At 39.8% G+C, this 17,611-nt stretch overlaps 1 protein-coding gene across 1 annotated transcript in view; it reads right to left on the minus strand.

Moving 5' to 3' along the window:
- Positions 1-17,611, minus strand: part of CSMD1 (CUB and Sushi multiple domains 1) — a 1,526,452-nt gene that overhangs the window by 223,671 nt on the left and 1,285,170 nt on the right. Inside the window, exons 35-37 of the mRNA XM_075202483.1 lie at positions 15,997-16,121; positions 14,201-14,297; positions 8,039-8,143 (exon numbers count right to left, since the gene is read on the minus strand). Coding sequence (XP_075058584.1) covers positions 8,039-8,143; positions 14,201-14,297; positions 15,997-16,121 — 327 coding nt within the window. The remainder of the gene's footprint in view (positions 1-8,038; positions 8,144-14,200; positions 14,298-15,996; positions 16,122-17,611) is intronic.

Raw genomic sequence — 17,611 nt, forward strand, 5'->3', positions numbered from 1 at the left:
AGTGGCCTATCTTATCTCATTGTTTTCTGGACAAGCCCTGGCATGGGCTTCCCCTCTGTGGGAGAGAAACGATCCATTGTTACAGGATAGTGCCGAGTTTATTTCCACGTTCCGAAGTGTATTCGATGAACCAGGTCGTGTTATTTCCGCTGCATCTAGCATTCTCCGTCTTCGCCAAGGATCTCGCACTGTGGCTCAGTACGTCATTCGATTTAGGATCTTAGCCTCTGAACTTCAGTGGAACACTGAAGCACTAGTTGCCGCCTTCTGGCAGGGGCTTTCCGATAAAATTAAAAACGCACTGACTTCACAAGAACTACCCTCCTCTTTAGAAGATTTGATCTCTCTTTGCCATCGGGTAGACCTGAGGTTTCGTGAAAGAGAACCTGAGAAAACAACTTCGGTTAAAACACCTCTTCTCTCAAATCCTCAATTTCACCCAGCTTCATCTCCGGTGATACCCATGGAGATAGGTCGCTCCAAATTAACTTTAGAGGAGAGGGACCGAAGAATAAAGAATAGACTTTGTATCTATTGTGCCGATTCTACGCATATGCTCAATTCTTGTCCCAGGAAATGCCGGGCTCTAACCAATACTGGGGAGATAAGGTTAGGGTTCCTGGAGTCCTCTCCATCTTCTACGAAATTAAAAGCCTGCACTTTTGATGTTACGATTTCCTTTGCTACCAAAGCCTTTGAGTCACAGGCATTGATTGATTCCGGAGCAGCAGGAAATTTCATTTCCAAATCATTAGTGAATCAATGGTCCCTACCAGTGATTACTTTGAAAACACCGATTACTGTGACTGCTATGGATGGATCACGTCTCATCAATGGTCTCATCACCCAGAGTACGTCTCCAGTAACGCTTCAGATTGGTGGGCTTCACCAGGAAGAGATTTCGTTTTTAATTCTTCCTGTTACTACAAGTCCGATTGTCTTAGGCCTTCCATGGCTTCAGTGTCACTCTCCCCAGATTGACTGGCGCACTTCTCAAGTTACATCTTGGGGAGCTGAATGTCATCATCGTTGCCTCTCTCAAGTGGTTTCATTCAAAAGACAGCATTCGTCTATTCCACCAGGTCCCCCTCCACAGGATCCTTCATCTACGGATCTGTGTGATAAGGTTCAGTCTGAACGCCTTCCTCCTCATTGGGCGTTCGTGACGTCATCGGACGTTGAAGATGGATCTCAGGAGTCATCTTCAAAAAGTCAGGTGCTGGTGGTTCACGGTCACCATCCGTCTTTTCCGGAATTTCCTGCCCTCCCGCCCACCCAAGTTCCTGCTGTGGAGACTGCTTGTCAGACCTTCAAAAATATCTGGTCTCAGGTCAAAACCTGTTTAAAGAAGACATCTAACAAATATAAGTCTTTTGCAGATAAGAAGAGGCGGGCTATTCCACCACTAAAAATTGGAGATCGTGTCTGGTTATCTACCAAAAATATTCGTTTGAAGGTTCCATCTATGAAATTCGCCCCTCGTTTTATTGGTCCATATAGGATCATTCAAGTTATCAATCCAGTATGTGTTAAACTTCTTCTTCCTAAGAATCTTCGGATCTCCAATGCCTTCCATGTGTCCTTGCTCAAACCTCTCATCATCAACCGTTTCTCGACTCCTCCCTCAGCACCGCAGCCAGTTCAAGTTCATCAGGAGGAGGATTTCGAGATTACTGAGGTATTGGATGCAAAAATTTCGCGAGGAGTCCTCCGTTTCCTCGTTCATTGGAAGGGCTTTGGTCCTGAAGAGCGTTCATGGATCAAAGCTGAAGATCTTAATGCTCCTGCCCTTCTGAAGAAGTTTTATTCCAAAAATCCAGACAAGCCCGGTTCCAGGCTTTCTGTGCCCACCTTTAAAAGGGGGGGTACTGTCACTCACCGGACTGTGAGTGCTTCTTCCCGGACATTTAGGAACCGTGGCCGTCCTCCATCCTGAGGGACTGCGCATGCGCAGCCCTTTCCATACCTCCAGTGTATGTTCCTTTAACTAAATTGGCAGATCAGGCAACCTCCCTATATTAAGCACCTGTGGTCAACACCACGTTGCCTGATCTTGGAGTCTCATTCCCCATGAGTCTCTGAAGGTGTTCCTGTGTTTCCTCGTTTATTCAGCCCAGCTGATTCCTGTGGTTTCCAAACCACTTCTACCGCTGTGGTTTCCAAACCACTTCTACTACTGTGGTTCCCATACCACTTCTACCATCTACTATATCATCGTGACTGTGAGCTGATTCCTATCTGCTGCCTCCGTGCACTACAGTCTTCTAAGCACTTCAACTCTACCATGTATCATTGGGACTGTTAGCTGATGCCTATCCGCTGCCTCCGTGCACTACAGTCTTTCATTCACATCCACTCACCTGTTCATGATTGTGACTGCCAGCTGATTCCTATCCGCTGCCTCCGTGCACTACAGGCTTCAACCTGCAACTCGTCTGTGTTTCATCATCGTGACTGTTTGGCTGATTCCTATCCGCTGCCTCCGTGCATTACAGTCTTCAACCTGCAACTCGTCTGTGTTTCATCATCGTGACTGCTAGCTGATTCCTATCCGCTGCCTCCGTGCACTACAGTCTTCAGCCCTTGTCAACTCTCCCGTGTTTCCTTGAGTCTGCTGCCACTATTGCTACCCGCTACTCTCCGTGACCAACTGTTCCAGTTCAACTCTGCTCCGGTGTCCCATCGTTACTGCACCTACTGGTTGCTATTGGCTACCTCCGTGTTCCCGCAGAGACCCGCTGCTGTTACTTCTCAGCGCTACTCATCCATCTACTACTGATCCGCTCTCCACGCCTTCCTGTGTTCCCTGCTGGTCTACCTACCTGTGCGCTGCACCTGCTAGACCACCGCTTCACCCATCCAGGGACTTTGGATCCTGCCGGCCTCCTGCCCTTCAGGTATCTCTGCACTCCTTCTGACTGCCTTCTCCTGAACCACGGTATGCATACTTCCCATTGACTGTGCAGTGTATTGCATACCTTGCTGGACTGTGTTGGTTCTCCTCTGGAGTGTACTATCCGCTGACTCTATTGCCATCATTGACTGTGTTATCTCATGCTGGATTACTTCAAGAGACTTTCTACATTGGCAGTGTTGTTCAGTCATTTATACATTTATATTGTGCATATTACTGTGGATCAAAGTCAAGGTGCCCGTGTATATATTGTGTTGCAGTCTCTCCCCGTGCACCTCCTCACATATATATTCAGTGGTACAACTTGCTAGTAGCAGACCACTGACTCCTGTTTACAGTTTCACCCGTTCCAGTATCCTCTCACATAGCAGTGGTACAACTTGCTAACGCAGACCACTGACTCCCCGGATACCTCCACTTGGATTCCATTCCTTCACTCAGACAGCGGTACAACTTGCTATCCGCAGACCGCTGACTCTCATCACCTCCTCGTTTCTGTTGGACATTCCTCCTCACTATAGCAGTGGTACAACTTGCTACCGCAGACCACTGACTACCTTCACGTGTCCTTTGTCCATACAGTTCCTCGTGTATTACTACTTCCATATTGCCAGTGCTGCTAGTCATAGACTTTCCTGAGCATCTCATCATCTGCTATTTCCTGTTCCGTGATCACCCTGCTACCAGAGTACCATATTACCACCTATACTGCTCTGGTAAGCCTATCACCTGGTGATCCCTGGGTAAAGACTCCTAGTGCCCGTGACAGTCCAACATCTTTATTTTGAGTTACCAATAGTAATCTATTGCCTATCATTTCTCATTTCCCATTCAGATGTAGCTTAAAAATGATCTTAATGATTTACTGGCACATCATGATTCCCTACAATATACATTCCACTGTGTTCATTCTAGGAATTGCTACTTAAGTACTATATGATTCCCTCAATGTACAACGTTACATAAAATGATGGTGCTTTAGAAATAAAGAATAATAATTTGATTGTGTTATGATACCCTCAATGTACAGCACTGTATGATATACCAGTGTTCTATAAATAAAAAGTAATAATTATTATTTTTCAATACATTTTTGTAGTTATCCTTGTTAATAATAAAGTTTAATTTGAAATTTAAATTAAAGGTCCCCACATACAGATAAATAAGAATCCTGTGTATTTATTACTTCTTATTAATTAAAAAAAAACATAGAGAAGAAGCAAGAGTTACCTTGTCAATGAAAAGCAAATATGTATGCAATATTTTTTTATTTACTCTCTGCTAATAAATTATTTCAATGGAAGTAATTCCAATTTTTTTGTAATCTATTTATATTAAACATTTTAAAAATTGTGAAAAAAATAGAAATTAAAGCTACTTTAGACTACTCAAGAATGCAGCTTAATTTATGGCAGTACTGTCATTGTGCATATAAATACTGTGATTTTAATAGCTAGGGCCAAAAAATTTGACTGTCAGACTATTCAGTGATCTGCTTGCATGATTTGTGTCAATTATCAGATTTAAAAAATTCTGTAAATTTCTACAGAGAACCAGTACTGATAATGATTTGGATAGATTTTGTCAGGTTTTAAGTTTATTCATTAAGATTAATTTCCAAAGAACTAATGCTGAATATTTCAAAGAATACATTTTATTCAATATTGTAAGACTTGAAAATAGCTTTGCTGTGTAATGAAATGGTTTGTTAATTTGACCTTTGTCATACCATTAATCATACAGTTATTGCAAAGACCCCTATTCACTCGGAAAGGTTAAAACATTTGAGGAGAACAAAAATGTATCTCTTACACAAATTAAATGTCTGTATACTATAAAAGCATTCAGGGTTCTTTTGTAGCATTGAAAAGCAGGAGCCTGAAGCAGTGTAGATTGCGCACTGAAATACAAAAATAACTTAATGCATTATGTCCTTAAAAAAATTAATGTGGTTTTTGTCTTTACTATAAATTTTTAGGTACAAACTAACTAGCTTACATATTTTGCAAGAAAGCAACTGGATTGGATGATGCTGACTAACTAATCATAATAAAAAGCCCCTGAATTAATTACATAAAAGGAATGGTTCAACATAACAAGTTTGGTTATGAGTCTACAGATTTGTCAAATTTGAGAATACTCAGATGGCAACTGAATCGGCAATTACACATATCAGTTCATGAACCCTTTGGTTTGTCTATTGTCTAGGAGATATAGTTGATCATTTTTATTCACATAATCAGGTGGGAAACTCTGTGGACAGTCTTTGACTATAAAAATACATTTTCTCATAGTCAACACTGTCCTATGAATTTCATAATGATTTTGACACCATGAATATGGGAAACATCTTTTACTATAGGATGTTAAGTGTCACTGTCGGAGCTTATGACAGCTTCAGAACAGCACATTTTTAGGTTGGACAACACTGCATTCTAAACTGCACATGTGATACTAAGTATCCACTTTAGTGACTTTATTATTATTATTTATTCAGTGCATTATAAATAAGTTGTGCATACAGAGTATGATAAAAATTACATGATTTTCGTATTAACACAGACACAGACATAGAAAAGGGATCTAAGACATAGAAAAACCGATAAAAAGAGGAAATATGTAAAAGTGTGGTTATAAATTAGGTTTTAGTAGGGTAAAAAGAGAGAGTTAGTATGGGTCCAGGTTATATGCTTGCTTGAACAGAAAACAAGCAAATTAACATCTTCATGTCTCACTTTTGAATGCCCAAAAGACAGTTGCAAGTGAGCAGGAACAGATTGGCCATAGACCTTACCGGGATTCTAGTGACCCAATGGGGACACTGGGAGGTTGCTTGATATTATTTTTTTGTATTTCAGGTTCATCTTTTTTCACTTGGCAAGAAGGAGCTGCTGGCTACCTGGACTCATTGGGGCAGGTGATGGCCCTGGTAGTGTGCTATCTGTGACAGGCAGAGGGCAGCATATCAGATTTGCTGCATTGCTGTCTGACATAATTTGGGCTGCAGAGCCCTTAGTCTGGCAAGATGAGGTAATACTTATCTAAGAGCTTTCCTGCTAACTCTACAAGAAACTTTCACCCTGATGGACAATTATGCCACTATCAGCAGCACAGATAAGTACAGGGAGCATGATATGGCTAGGGGAGGCATGATATGGCTGAAGGAGCATTATACAGATGGGGACATGATACAGCTTGGGCAGATATGAAACAGCTGGTAAAGGCATCATAAGGCTGGGAGCATGGTCTCTACATTGTGTGGCGGTCAAAAGAATGTTCTCTGTATTGTGTAGCAGCCACAAGGATGCTCTCCATATTGTGTTGTTGTCACAAGGATGATCTCTGCATTGTGTGGCAATTATAAGATTGCTTAAAACTAGTCAGACAGGGCAAGAAGATGTTATATTTCATTATAGCACTTTAACATAACTATTTTTCATATTTTTTATTGACTATATAACCACAAACATATTAGACAAATCACATCTGCACATTTTTGTCTCATCCATTTTATGTTGCTGGGGCATTGGTAAAAGAGTTTGATCTTCTTTCTTGTGTTTGCCCCACAGGCCAAAGGCTTCCCCTGTCATTCATCCAGCTACCACATCTCTTTTCTGTGAGCATATGCAGACTGACTGTAATAAATGTAAATTATAGTATAATGTAGGAGTTCACTTCTTTCTCAGCTTTCCATATTTCATTGATGTATACATTTTCCAAACAAACCCAAGATTCCAAGATCCAGGGATAGGGTTTTCAGACAGTGGTCACTGCCCTGGAACTATTCTGTATCCACATGCACAGACAAATTGAGTTGTCTTCTTCCTATTATGTCACATGGTGGATAAAGGGAGGTCACTGTTTGGCTTTCCAGGAGGTTACATTTCTGGACCGCAGAGTAGTGAGTAATCTGCCACCTTCTCCATGGGTCACATGCCTATGCTAGGGGGTACACTTAAGGATGGCAATACTGTTTGAATTAAAGATTTTTTGATTCAGGGTTTCTTAACATATAATATTATAATACAACTTTGGCAAATTTTCAAAACAGTACTTTCACATTCCAGGTAACGATATGGTAAAAAAAATCAAGAAGAGATAAGCAAGAACAGAAAGTAGTCAAGCTGCAAAAGCAGGTAAGAGAAAACAGCACAGTATGTCTTCATTGTTACTATTATTTTATTGATATTTAAGAAGTGGTACAATGCTGACTCTGCTTATTTGTGTGTGCTCCACCTATCAGGGCAATGAGTCACCTATTTGTGTGTGATCCACATATCAGGGCAATGAGTCACCTATTTGTGTGTGATCCACATAACAGGGCAATGAGTCACCTACTTGTGTGTACTCCACCTATCTGGACAATGAGTTACTTATTTGTGTGTGCTCCACCTATCAGGGCAATGAGTCACTTATTTGTGTGTATTCCACCTATCAGGGCAATGAGTCACTTATTTGTGTGTATTCCACCTATCAGGGCAATAAGTCACCTATTTGTGTGTGCTCCACCTATCTGGACAATGAGTCACCTATTTGTGTGTGCTCCACCTATCTGGACAATGAGTCACTTATTTGTGTGTTCTCCACCTATCTGGACAATGAGTCACCTATTTGTGTGTACTCCACCTATCTGGACAATGAGTCACCTATTTGTGTGTGCTTCACCTATCAGGGCAATGAGTCACCTATTTGTGTGTTAGGTCATCCAACTGTGACCGGATTTGCCTTGTGTTCATGAGACTCTCCCAGTCATTGCACTTTGTATTAGCCTTGTCTGTCACCAATGTGGCTAGGCATAATATTGCGCTACCAGTGTGCTTTTATGTTGGCTATGTGTACAGTTGATTCCCCACATGAGGCAAATTTCTGTTTTTTTTTCTCATGGGCCCTGCAAGTGGGTTTTCATATATAAAGTTGGAGCAAGTTTAATTGCCTGTCCTACTGCCATTGGAGTACAATGAAGCAATGGATTGTCTGGGGGTAGTGTAGAACAATGCATAGCAACCTTTATCACATGAATTTAGCTTTCTCATAGCTCCCATTTTACTCTTTATTGTATTCAATATTGAAAAATTAGCTTAGAGAGTACATAGCAGTATATTAACCATATGGAAAAACACTCACTTTTGTATTCCAGATGAAATCCAGCTGCTGAGACACTTATATCAGTGTGGAAATGCAGGTAAAGCTGATTGGATGTGCTGTTTAGCAAAGCTGGCACTGTAGTCCCTAACAATAAATAAAGATAAACAATTTTGATTTTAATACAAGTGCAGTAAAATATTCTTAAAGTGGGAAGAAAACAAAACAATGGAGAAATATGTTTTTCATATTTCTCATCAATTAATAACTTAAAGGATTGTTTGTGTAATATTTTACAGAACCACTAAAAAGAAAATACAAGTTGATTTGTTAAGACAATACATTTGCAAATGTATATTTCAATTGTGCATACTTAGCTCCATAATAGAGCTGTATGATTTTCCAGTTTGTACAAGCAAATCTGATGCTTCCGCTATCACAGCAGAATTACAACGTTAGCTACTTTTTGTTCTAACAAAAGGCAGATTTTCAAATCAAATTTTCATATTGCTATGACCAACGCAATAATTATGCATTTGATAATTTGTAAATTCGACTTTACAAACAGAACCAGATGCACACTCAAAAACTCTGAGGTCTCATCCAAACGTTTTTTTTAAAAAATATTACTCTAAATGGAACACAATACAAGAAAGCCACAGAGGAAAAGAGCAGCCTGGATATCAATGGACCAATATGCTGTGCTGTGTATGCTGCCCTAATGAATAGCAATGATATTTGTGGAGACTATTTAGAGTAAATGATAATTACAAAACATCAGAGCCATGTAGATTAAAAAAAGAGATCTCTCTTGTATGGACATACCCTAAGGGTAACCATTTATAAAATGGAACAATTGCACTGAACAGAGAAGTTGTTTATATAGTTGGATAAAACAACTGGCCTTAGCTGATGAGCCACTGAAGACTAGTTGACCATTTTTGCATTGATACTTTAAAACAAGCCTTTAGATTGCACAAACACTCCTTGATCAGCTCTGGCTCACAGTCACATGGAAACACTGAGAATAACAGGATGTAGGAGACCACAGTTCAAACTCCACCAGATAAATAACATTAAAAGCAATTATGAGCTGATATAAAATTTTGCTGGTCAAGTTTAGGGGTTAAGCAAAGCAGCAATGGAGGGTATTTCAGGTTGTGTGTTTGATGTCCATGGCAGCAGGAGCTAGATTGGGTACCCAGGTTAGTGCAGTAACTGCTTAGTTTAGAAACAGGTTTTGGTGGCAAACTAGATGCAATTGAAAAGCATGCTATTGGCCGCATTGTTGTGAGTCCTGGGCAGTAGATAATTGTGACAACTGGGCAGATGGCTTCTTCCTACGGCAGCTCCTGCAAAATGTGAGCATTAGCTAGTTGTGACGGGACTAATAGCTACTAGCTGCAGCATTTCCTGGCTATGAAATCTCTTTTAAAAGTGCCTGGCTTTAACATCTCTTAGACAGGTCATTCGGCTAAAGTAAGAGACAGCTAGTTTGAAAAAACTTCTGTAGGTTAGGGCAACCCCCCCATCCTTAAAAATCCCAGCTAGTCAAATAATCATATCCCACATTTAAACAGCAGGTAGCATCACATAATCTTTTCCTACAGTGCTGGTATAACTTGTCAGTGCACTGACTTGTTTAGCACATGTATAAACTAAATTAGGTTTCTTACTTCCAAACACGACAAAGAAGAAAAAAGTGTGAAATTAAAGTGAAGGGTTAATGAAAGAATAAACTGTATAAAACAGTAAAAAAATTTAAAAAATCTGGCAAGGAGAAAATGTTTAAAGTAGAAGGATTAAAAAAAACTGACATGACAGGTTGTTTACTAGTGTAAGAAAATTAATCTACAACACACCTCATAAGCAGCTGAGCAGTGAAATACTGGATGGTAAATCTTATTTTACAAGACTATATGGTGTAATATATGTTCAAGCATGGGTGCATTTTACAAGCTGGAAACAGACAGAAATTTGATAAAAATAATTTGGTGAGATATCAATCAAACAACAGAGAAACAGGATATTAGAAATAGTTTGTATCAGTTTCTGATATTGTCAAAAGAAAGTGACTTAATTAGAAAGCACTGAAATCTAGATTTATAAGAACAAAGGAAATTAATATATACTATTTTCTTTTCTTTATTTTATATTGAAACATATAATGGTATCACTAATAACCCTAAATGCCTGTAATAATTGTCTAATAAGTGGCAGAAGTATTATTAATATTATTATTATCATTTATTTGTTAGGCGCCACAAGGTATTCACAGCGCCGCACACAGTACTAACAGTAGACTATACAGGGGGAAACCATACAGAACAATGAACAAAAAGTACCAATACTTCAGAAACTCCGGCCAGTCATATGCAGTAAAGACGGTGCGGAAGAACAGGTATGGAGACAGGAGGGGAGGGGGCCCTGCTCATACGAGCTTACATCCTAAGGGAGGGTAAACAGACCAGGCACAAGAGTAGCCAGTTGAGGCAAGAGGAGAGAAGGGAGGACGAGCTAAAGGGAGGAGATGGGGGTTAAGTAGATGTTGGTAGGCTTTGAGGAAGAGGTGAGTTTTGAGTGCGCGTTTGAAGGAGCACAGAGTAGGAGAGAAGGATGGAACGAGAAGGGTTGTTCCAGAGAAGGGGGGCTGCACAGGAAAAGTCTTGGATTCTGGAGTGGGAAGAGGTGATAAGGGTGGAGGAGAGGCGGCGGTCGTTGGCCGAGCGCAGGGAGCGGGCAGGAGTGTGAATGGAGAGGAGGTTAGAGATATAAGGGGCAGTAGAGTTGGAGAGAGCCTTGTAAGTGGTGGTGAGGAGTTTGAAAAGGATTCTGTAGGGGAAGGGGAGCCAGTGTAAGGGGAGGCAGAAGAGGAGCGGCATGAGAGGAAGATGAGTCTTGCGGCCGCATTGAGTATAGAGCAGAGGGGGGGAGATGGGAGTGGGGGAGGCCAGTGAGGAGGAGGTTACAATAATCAAGGCGGGAGATGATGAGTGTGTGGATGATAGTTTTGGTGGCATTCTGAGAGAGAAAAGGACAAATGCGGGTGATGTTGCATAGTTGGAAGCGACAGGCTTGGGCAAGGGAATGAATGTGGGGGGCAAAAGAGAGCGAGGAGTCGAGGGTGACACCAAGGCAGCGAAGTTGGGTGACAGAGGAGATGGTGGGGTTGTTGACGACAATAGAGAGGTCATCGTGGGATGGGAGTCTGGGCGGAGGAAAGACAATGAGTTCAGTTTTAGAGATATTGATTTTGAGAAAGCGCTCGGACATTTCAGGAGGAGATGGCGGAGAGGCAGTCGGATACCCGAGCGAGGAGATTGGAGGAAAGATCAGGAGAGGAGATATAGAGTTGAATGTTGTCAGCATAAAGGTGATACTGAAGACCGAAGGAGGAGATGAGAGCACCAAGGGAGAATGAGTAGAGCGAAAAAAGTAGAGGGCCAAGAACAGAGCCCTGCGGGACTCCTACGGAGAGAGGGTAGGGGGAGGAGGAAGAACCAGACGTGGATACAGAGAAGGAGCGATTAGCGAGGTATGAGGCAAACCAGGCATGGACAGAACCAGAGAGGCCGAGAGAGAGAAGAGTTTGCAGCAGGAGGGGGTGGTCCACAGTGTCAAAGGCTGCAGAGAGGTCAAGGAGGATGAGTACGGAGAAGTAACCCTTGGATTTGGCTGATAGGAGATCATTAGTAACCTTGGCCAGGGCAGTTTCGGTAGAATGGAGGGGGCGGTAGCCAGATTGGAGAGGGTCAAGGAGGGAATTGTCCGCGAGGTGCCTGGTTAGGCGGCTGCAAACAATCCGCTCAAATAATTTGGAGGCATAGGGGAGAAGAGAGATAGGGCGATAATTAGCAAGAGAGGTGGGGTCAAGTTTGGGTTTTTTGAGGATAGGAGAGATAAGAGCGTGTTTAAAAGAGGAGGGTACTACACCAGAGGAGAGTGATAGGTTGAAAAGGTGTGCTAGGTAAGAGCAGGCCGTTGAAGGGAGAGAGCGAAGGAGGTGGGAGGGGATGGGATCGAGAGGGCAGGTAGAGGGTGGAGAGGAAAGAATAAGGGAGCGAACTTCTTCACCGGTTGTAGGGCTGAAGGAGCACCAGAGTTGGTTGATGGGGGGAGGTGAAGCGATGAGGGTGGCGGGAGAAGCGGAGGAGGAGATGTTCAGTCTGATGGCCTCAATTTTGGAAGAAAAGAAAGTGGCGAAGTCAGAAGTGGAGAGGGAAGGCAGGACAGAGGGGGAGGGGGGGAGAGGAGGGAGCTGAAGGTGGCAAAGAGCCTGCGTGGATTGGAGGACTGAGAAGAAATGAGGGAGTTAAAGAAGGATTGTTTAGCAAGGGAGAGGGCAGAGGAGAAAGAAGAGAGTATGAATTTAAAGTGGAGGAAGTCAGCCAGGGAGCAAGATTTCCTCCAGAGGCGTTCGGCAGTGCGAGAGCATCTTTGGAGGAAGCGGGTGAGTGCCAGGGTTGGGGAATAATGCGGCGTCGGCGGATAGAAGAGGCCGGGGCAACAGCGTCCAGGGCAGCGTCCTGGACGTATAAGCATCCAGGAAGTATAAGATAACCTACTTAAGAGAATGAGGAGGGTTCTTTATTTTATATACTGCACATGTCTATATGTTCAGCCAAAACATGACATAGCCTTTTATATTTATCTCAACTTTTATCTTTTATCTTCCTATATACGCAGCAGAAAACATGGAAATTACTTGGCTCCCTGTAATAGGGGAACATTTGCAATGAGAAGAACCCTGCGGTTGACAAGGCTACGTAAATTCTCCACTAGGTCAAGGGGAAGTTGACAACTGGAGACACCAACTTAAAGGACCTGTTCAGAAGCTGTGAAGTCTAGCCAGCACATTAGCCATAATGGTTAGGCACTAGGCATCTTCTACTCCAAGATTTGCTCTTAATAATAATACTCGTAGGTAGACAATGATAGCAGGTCACCCAGCTATCAATACTCTAACAGTATGAGTAAGACAGTAACATTTCCATCAGTATTCCTTTCATAAACAGGATCGTGTAATACTCTTGTAATAAACTTTCTCTTTGATAGATGATTCAGACTTAATTAATTTGACTCTGTACTCTATTCAAATGTTTGTCAGGCACACTGAGAACTCCAACCTGGGAAGGACTTAAGCTTAGGACTTAATTTATGTACAGTTTTAACAACCAAGGGAGTAAATGAAGACTTATCAGGGAGCCAGCCAGTTAAACCATTATCTCCTTGTAGGCAAGGAACTTAAGTACAGGGTTCATGAATGAAGGACGCAGGGGAGCAAAGAAAGAGAAGGTTGCGGCATCAGTGCAGAGCACTGCTGCATATTATTAATGATGGGCATATAAGTGGCATTTTACTACTGGTGGGCAAGTTAGTGACATTTTGTTGCTGGTGGGAATATTAGAGGCATTTTGATGGACATATAACTGCTTATGGTAATTCACATTCCACCTATAAGCATCAGGCAAGAATCCCTGTGACTATGGCTCCAAATGAGACATTATGACATGAGAACCTTTCTAGAAATAAAATATGTGGACTATAGTGGATTAATAATATTGGGACTATTTTGGCTATATAATACTGGCATTAAGTATGGACCCATTGTGAATATATAACATGGAGACTTCAGCAGCTAAATACCATGGGGCTCGTCGAAGGTGGTATAATATATGAAACTATTGTACATTACAATGTTCATTTAGTCTTAATTTTATTGCCTCATATGTTTATATATGAGATCCGGTAACCTTGAGCTCTGAGTACAAGGAGAGACCTTCAACTGTCTTGGTCCATCTCTGATAATATGCATTTTTAAAGGGGTTGTCTACTTGTTCCCTAAGACCCTGTGTGAACTGAAGCCAGGATGCTGACTGTACCTTGCTGGAAGGCTCAACTCATCCATTTATCTTTAATAGTGCTGCATGTAAGCTGCATAAATAATGAGCTGCTCACAAACAGATTGACTCTTGCCTTCAGGTAACAAGAGGGAAGATTGTAGAATGTATTCTTCAAATGATAAAAAAAAATATTTCAGTTTTGTGGCTTAATTGTCCTTTAAGTTCTTTCTTAATGAGTGTATAGCTTTTTATTAATTAATTATGTATATACAGATCTTTTCTGAATTTCCTTCTAAACATATACACTAACACAATATTATTCTAATATATCAGTTATAAAACATATGTTAAGGAGACTTACCAGAAAAACTGCCAAGTCTTGGTGCAGTCATATCTGACCCATCGTATATCTCAAGTGAATCCCAGTTGTGTTCTGTTGCAAAACTTAAAACTTGTATCTGTGAAAATGTAAATAAACATGTTTATTAAGTGATATATATAATGTATACCACTAATACAAGCACAATCTTATACAAGTTATTAATGTAAGCACAATATTTTTTAGTTGCTTATTTAGGTCTAATAAGTTGCATTGAAATTTTATAAAGTATTTAGTGTAAATAGGCTAATGGGGATCTATAGAATTTACAGAGATTGATAACTAGCAATAACTGCCCATTGTTTGTGAGAAACTTTATTGGATAAACCATTCTTTATAAAATACACATTTTTTTACTGTGTAATGATTCTAGAATTTGCCGGTAAGGCCTATTACGTAGCCATTTTACATTGTTTAATGAGTATTCTCAAAATATACTAAACACTCTTTGACATTGATAGTGCACACACACTTTCCAACAAAAATGTATCATCAATTTTAATGTTGCCTGCAGCATTCCGTAGGGTTAACATCAAGTAAGACACAAGTTCTATGGCAATGCTTATGCATTACATACAAGGATTGCTAGTTACATACAAACTTCTTTCAATGCCGACTTTAATGGTGTAACTCTCATTTAGTTTAACTTCCAAATTGCTCAGTTTAGGAGAAACATTTGACAAATTATACGAACTTTGCTAGCTTCAAGAATCTCCTATTTTATTTACAACAGATGCATTTCCATTAGGATATTATTACAAAATTTTCATGCACTCAGCCCAGAAATGTACTTTGCATAGCGCATTCTTCAAGCACAATACTCTTTTCCGTGCCTACTTCTTCTATGAATTTTGAGAACTTAAAATAGTTTAATTAGAAGTAAAAACAGCACACTACAATACTGCTGCACATATAACTCCAAATTTCTGTGATGCCCAATAATTATCAGATCATTATAAGACGTATCAGTAAACACAATCAGAAGATACGTGTTAATGCCCTGTATATTAAATCATCCTTAATCCACACTAACAGATACCAGTAATGTAGGAAGTGCCCAACTTGTGAGCCAAATTGGTCAAATGGATACTGTTCTTTTACTCAGTGTCCCTGGCTGATAGAAATTCAATCAGTTTCTTCAGAAAAGAGAAGGGAAAGATCTAGATAAAATGAGGCTACAGAAAGATCCAGCAGTAGATAAATGTATGGGAAAATGACCAGCATAGAGTGTTGGGAGAGTGAATAATGTGCAATACTTTGTTAATAATGCAATTGACTCATGCACATAGTGAACTCCCCTTGTCCAACCCACTATGTCTAAATCTTAGGCTTTAAACATTCAAGATCATTATGGAGGAAAAAAAAACTTTCAGATTTAGCAGTTGTCTACTTAAAGTCCTAAAAAATCTGAAATCTTATTAAGGACACACAAGCTTACCAATTAATATCCATTATCACTAGTCACTAAGTTAATTGTTATAATTTCCTAGCTACAGTACATAATAATAATCCGTTACACAGCACTGTGATAAATACTTTGTGTACATACTATAGGAGAATAAGCAAAATAAAAAAGAGTAATGCTTGGCAGGGTAGTGGGTCGACCGTAACAATTTACTTTATAATTGATGAATATATTGTGTCCTTTTTCATTTGATGATAATACTAACATAGGATAATGTTATTGTATGGTTAAATTTATATTAATGCACACATCAAACAAAACAAATAACAATCATTTCTAATGTTGGGAAATTTTGGTTATAAAATATACTTGCCTGAATTCCTGATCCTTCCGTTACTATAATTTTCCAAATACAGTTCAAACTATTACCATAAGGCTCAGGGAAACCAGGGGATAATATTGTTCCTCTCCTCTCTGTAAAATTGCCACTACATGGAACTGTAAAAAAGTAACAAAAATAATTTGTTAAATATAATATAAATATAAAAGGCTATTTAGCAAAAAATAGATAGAAAATATTAATAGAATGATAGAATGTTCTATATGTAGTTTCTATATGTTGTGTAAAAGATTTACTTAACTGACCTCGCCAAAAACTTTATTACAAATAAAAAATGTAGGTTTGTCCATATGTTATCGACGTTTTACCTTTGGCACTGTATTGTCCATGGAGAGCTTTTAGTATTAATATTTGACACAATTGATAGAATATGAAAACAATACACTACCACTGATGTCTTAAACCGACTCTCAAAGCTGTTGTAAATATGTGTTAAACATGACAGATATTTATTTTATTGACTTATTTAGCTTTCATATGTATCCCTATGTGTTAAAGTACATCTATAATTCCCTTATTGTAATTTAATGTTTTCCTGTCTGTTATTTGTTGTTTCACTTAGAAAAAACTCTTTTTCCTTTTACTGCTGACATTTAATGATGTAAGGAAAGATACAGCTTCATAAGACCTAGAAGTTATATATCAGTTGAGCAATGAACATGCCTAAGAAAATATATGTACCAAGTCCTGGTATATTTATATAATACTTGTAAAATAATCATGCCTGAGTGTACTAAAAGGACTAGGGGGAAATGTATCAAGGTGCGATTTGTCATGTGTGCAGCTTAGGCAATCTTTCCTGTTAGCATAGATTGTAAGCATGCGGGCAGGGCTCTCTTACCTCTCTGTCTGTATGTATTACCCAATACTGGTTTATTAATGTTTGTTCCCAATTGTAAAGCGCTACGGAATTTGCTGGCGCTATATAAATAAATGATGATGATGATGAAAGCATGAAAAAAAAAATCTCAATGTGTTAATAAATAGCCCTCCTTCTTCTATACGAACAGGCCGTACTGCATTCTCTAGAGGGCAAGCTGAATAAACATTTGGACCCTCACACCTAGGGATATTTCGCAGGTAGCAATAAGCCACTCCTGATTCCCCTGGCTGGTGGGTTCCAGGAAAAGGAAATTCATATTGTGACCCCTATATTAATGATTCTTAAGTAATTAAATTGTGCCCCTTTATAGTAAACCAACTAAATAGCACACCATTTGTAAAGATATAATTAACTAGTGCCCCCTTTCCCCTTTATAAATAAATAATGAAATAATGGCCCCTATAGACGTAAATAATGAAATAACGGACCCCTATAGAAATAATAAAAAAAAAAAAATATTGCTCACTTTATTATTTATAAAATTAATAATGTCCACTTTTATCTATAGTGTAGGGTAGGATATAATTACCATGTTCTTTTCTTGATCCAGTGCAAATGAGCTATTATCCAGTAAGCCCTCTTCCTTAATAGATAGACAGACAGCCAGATGTAACCTCTCATTCTGATGAATGAGAGACGCTTCTGATTGGCTTTCTGTCTATTAAGTAGTCAGACTTATCTCAGCTCATTTATTCTAAGAGAACT

This window comes from Mixophyes fleayi, chromosome 3 (assembly GCF_038048845.1).
Source record: "Mixophyes fleayi isolate aMixFle1 chromosome 3, aMixFle1.hap1, whole genome shotgun sequence".
In the NCBI taxonomy this organism is placed as follows: Eukaryota; Metazoa; Chordata; class Amphibia; order Anura; family Limnodynastidae; genus Mixophyes; species Mixophyes fleayi.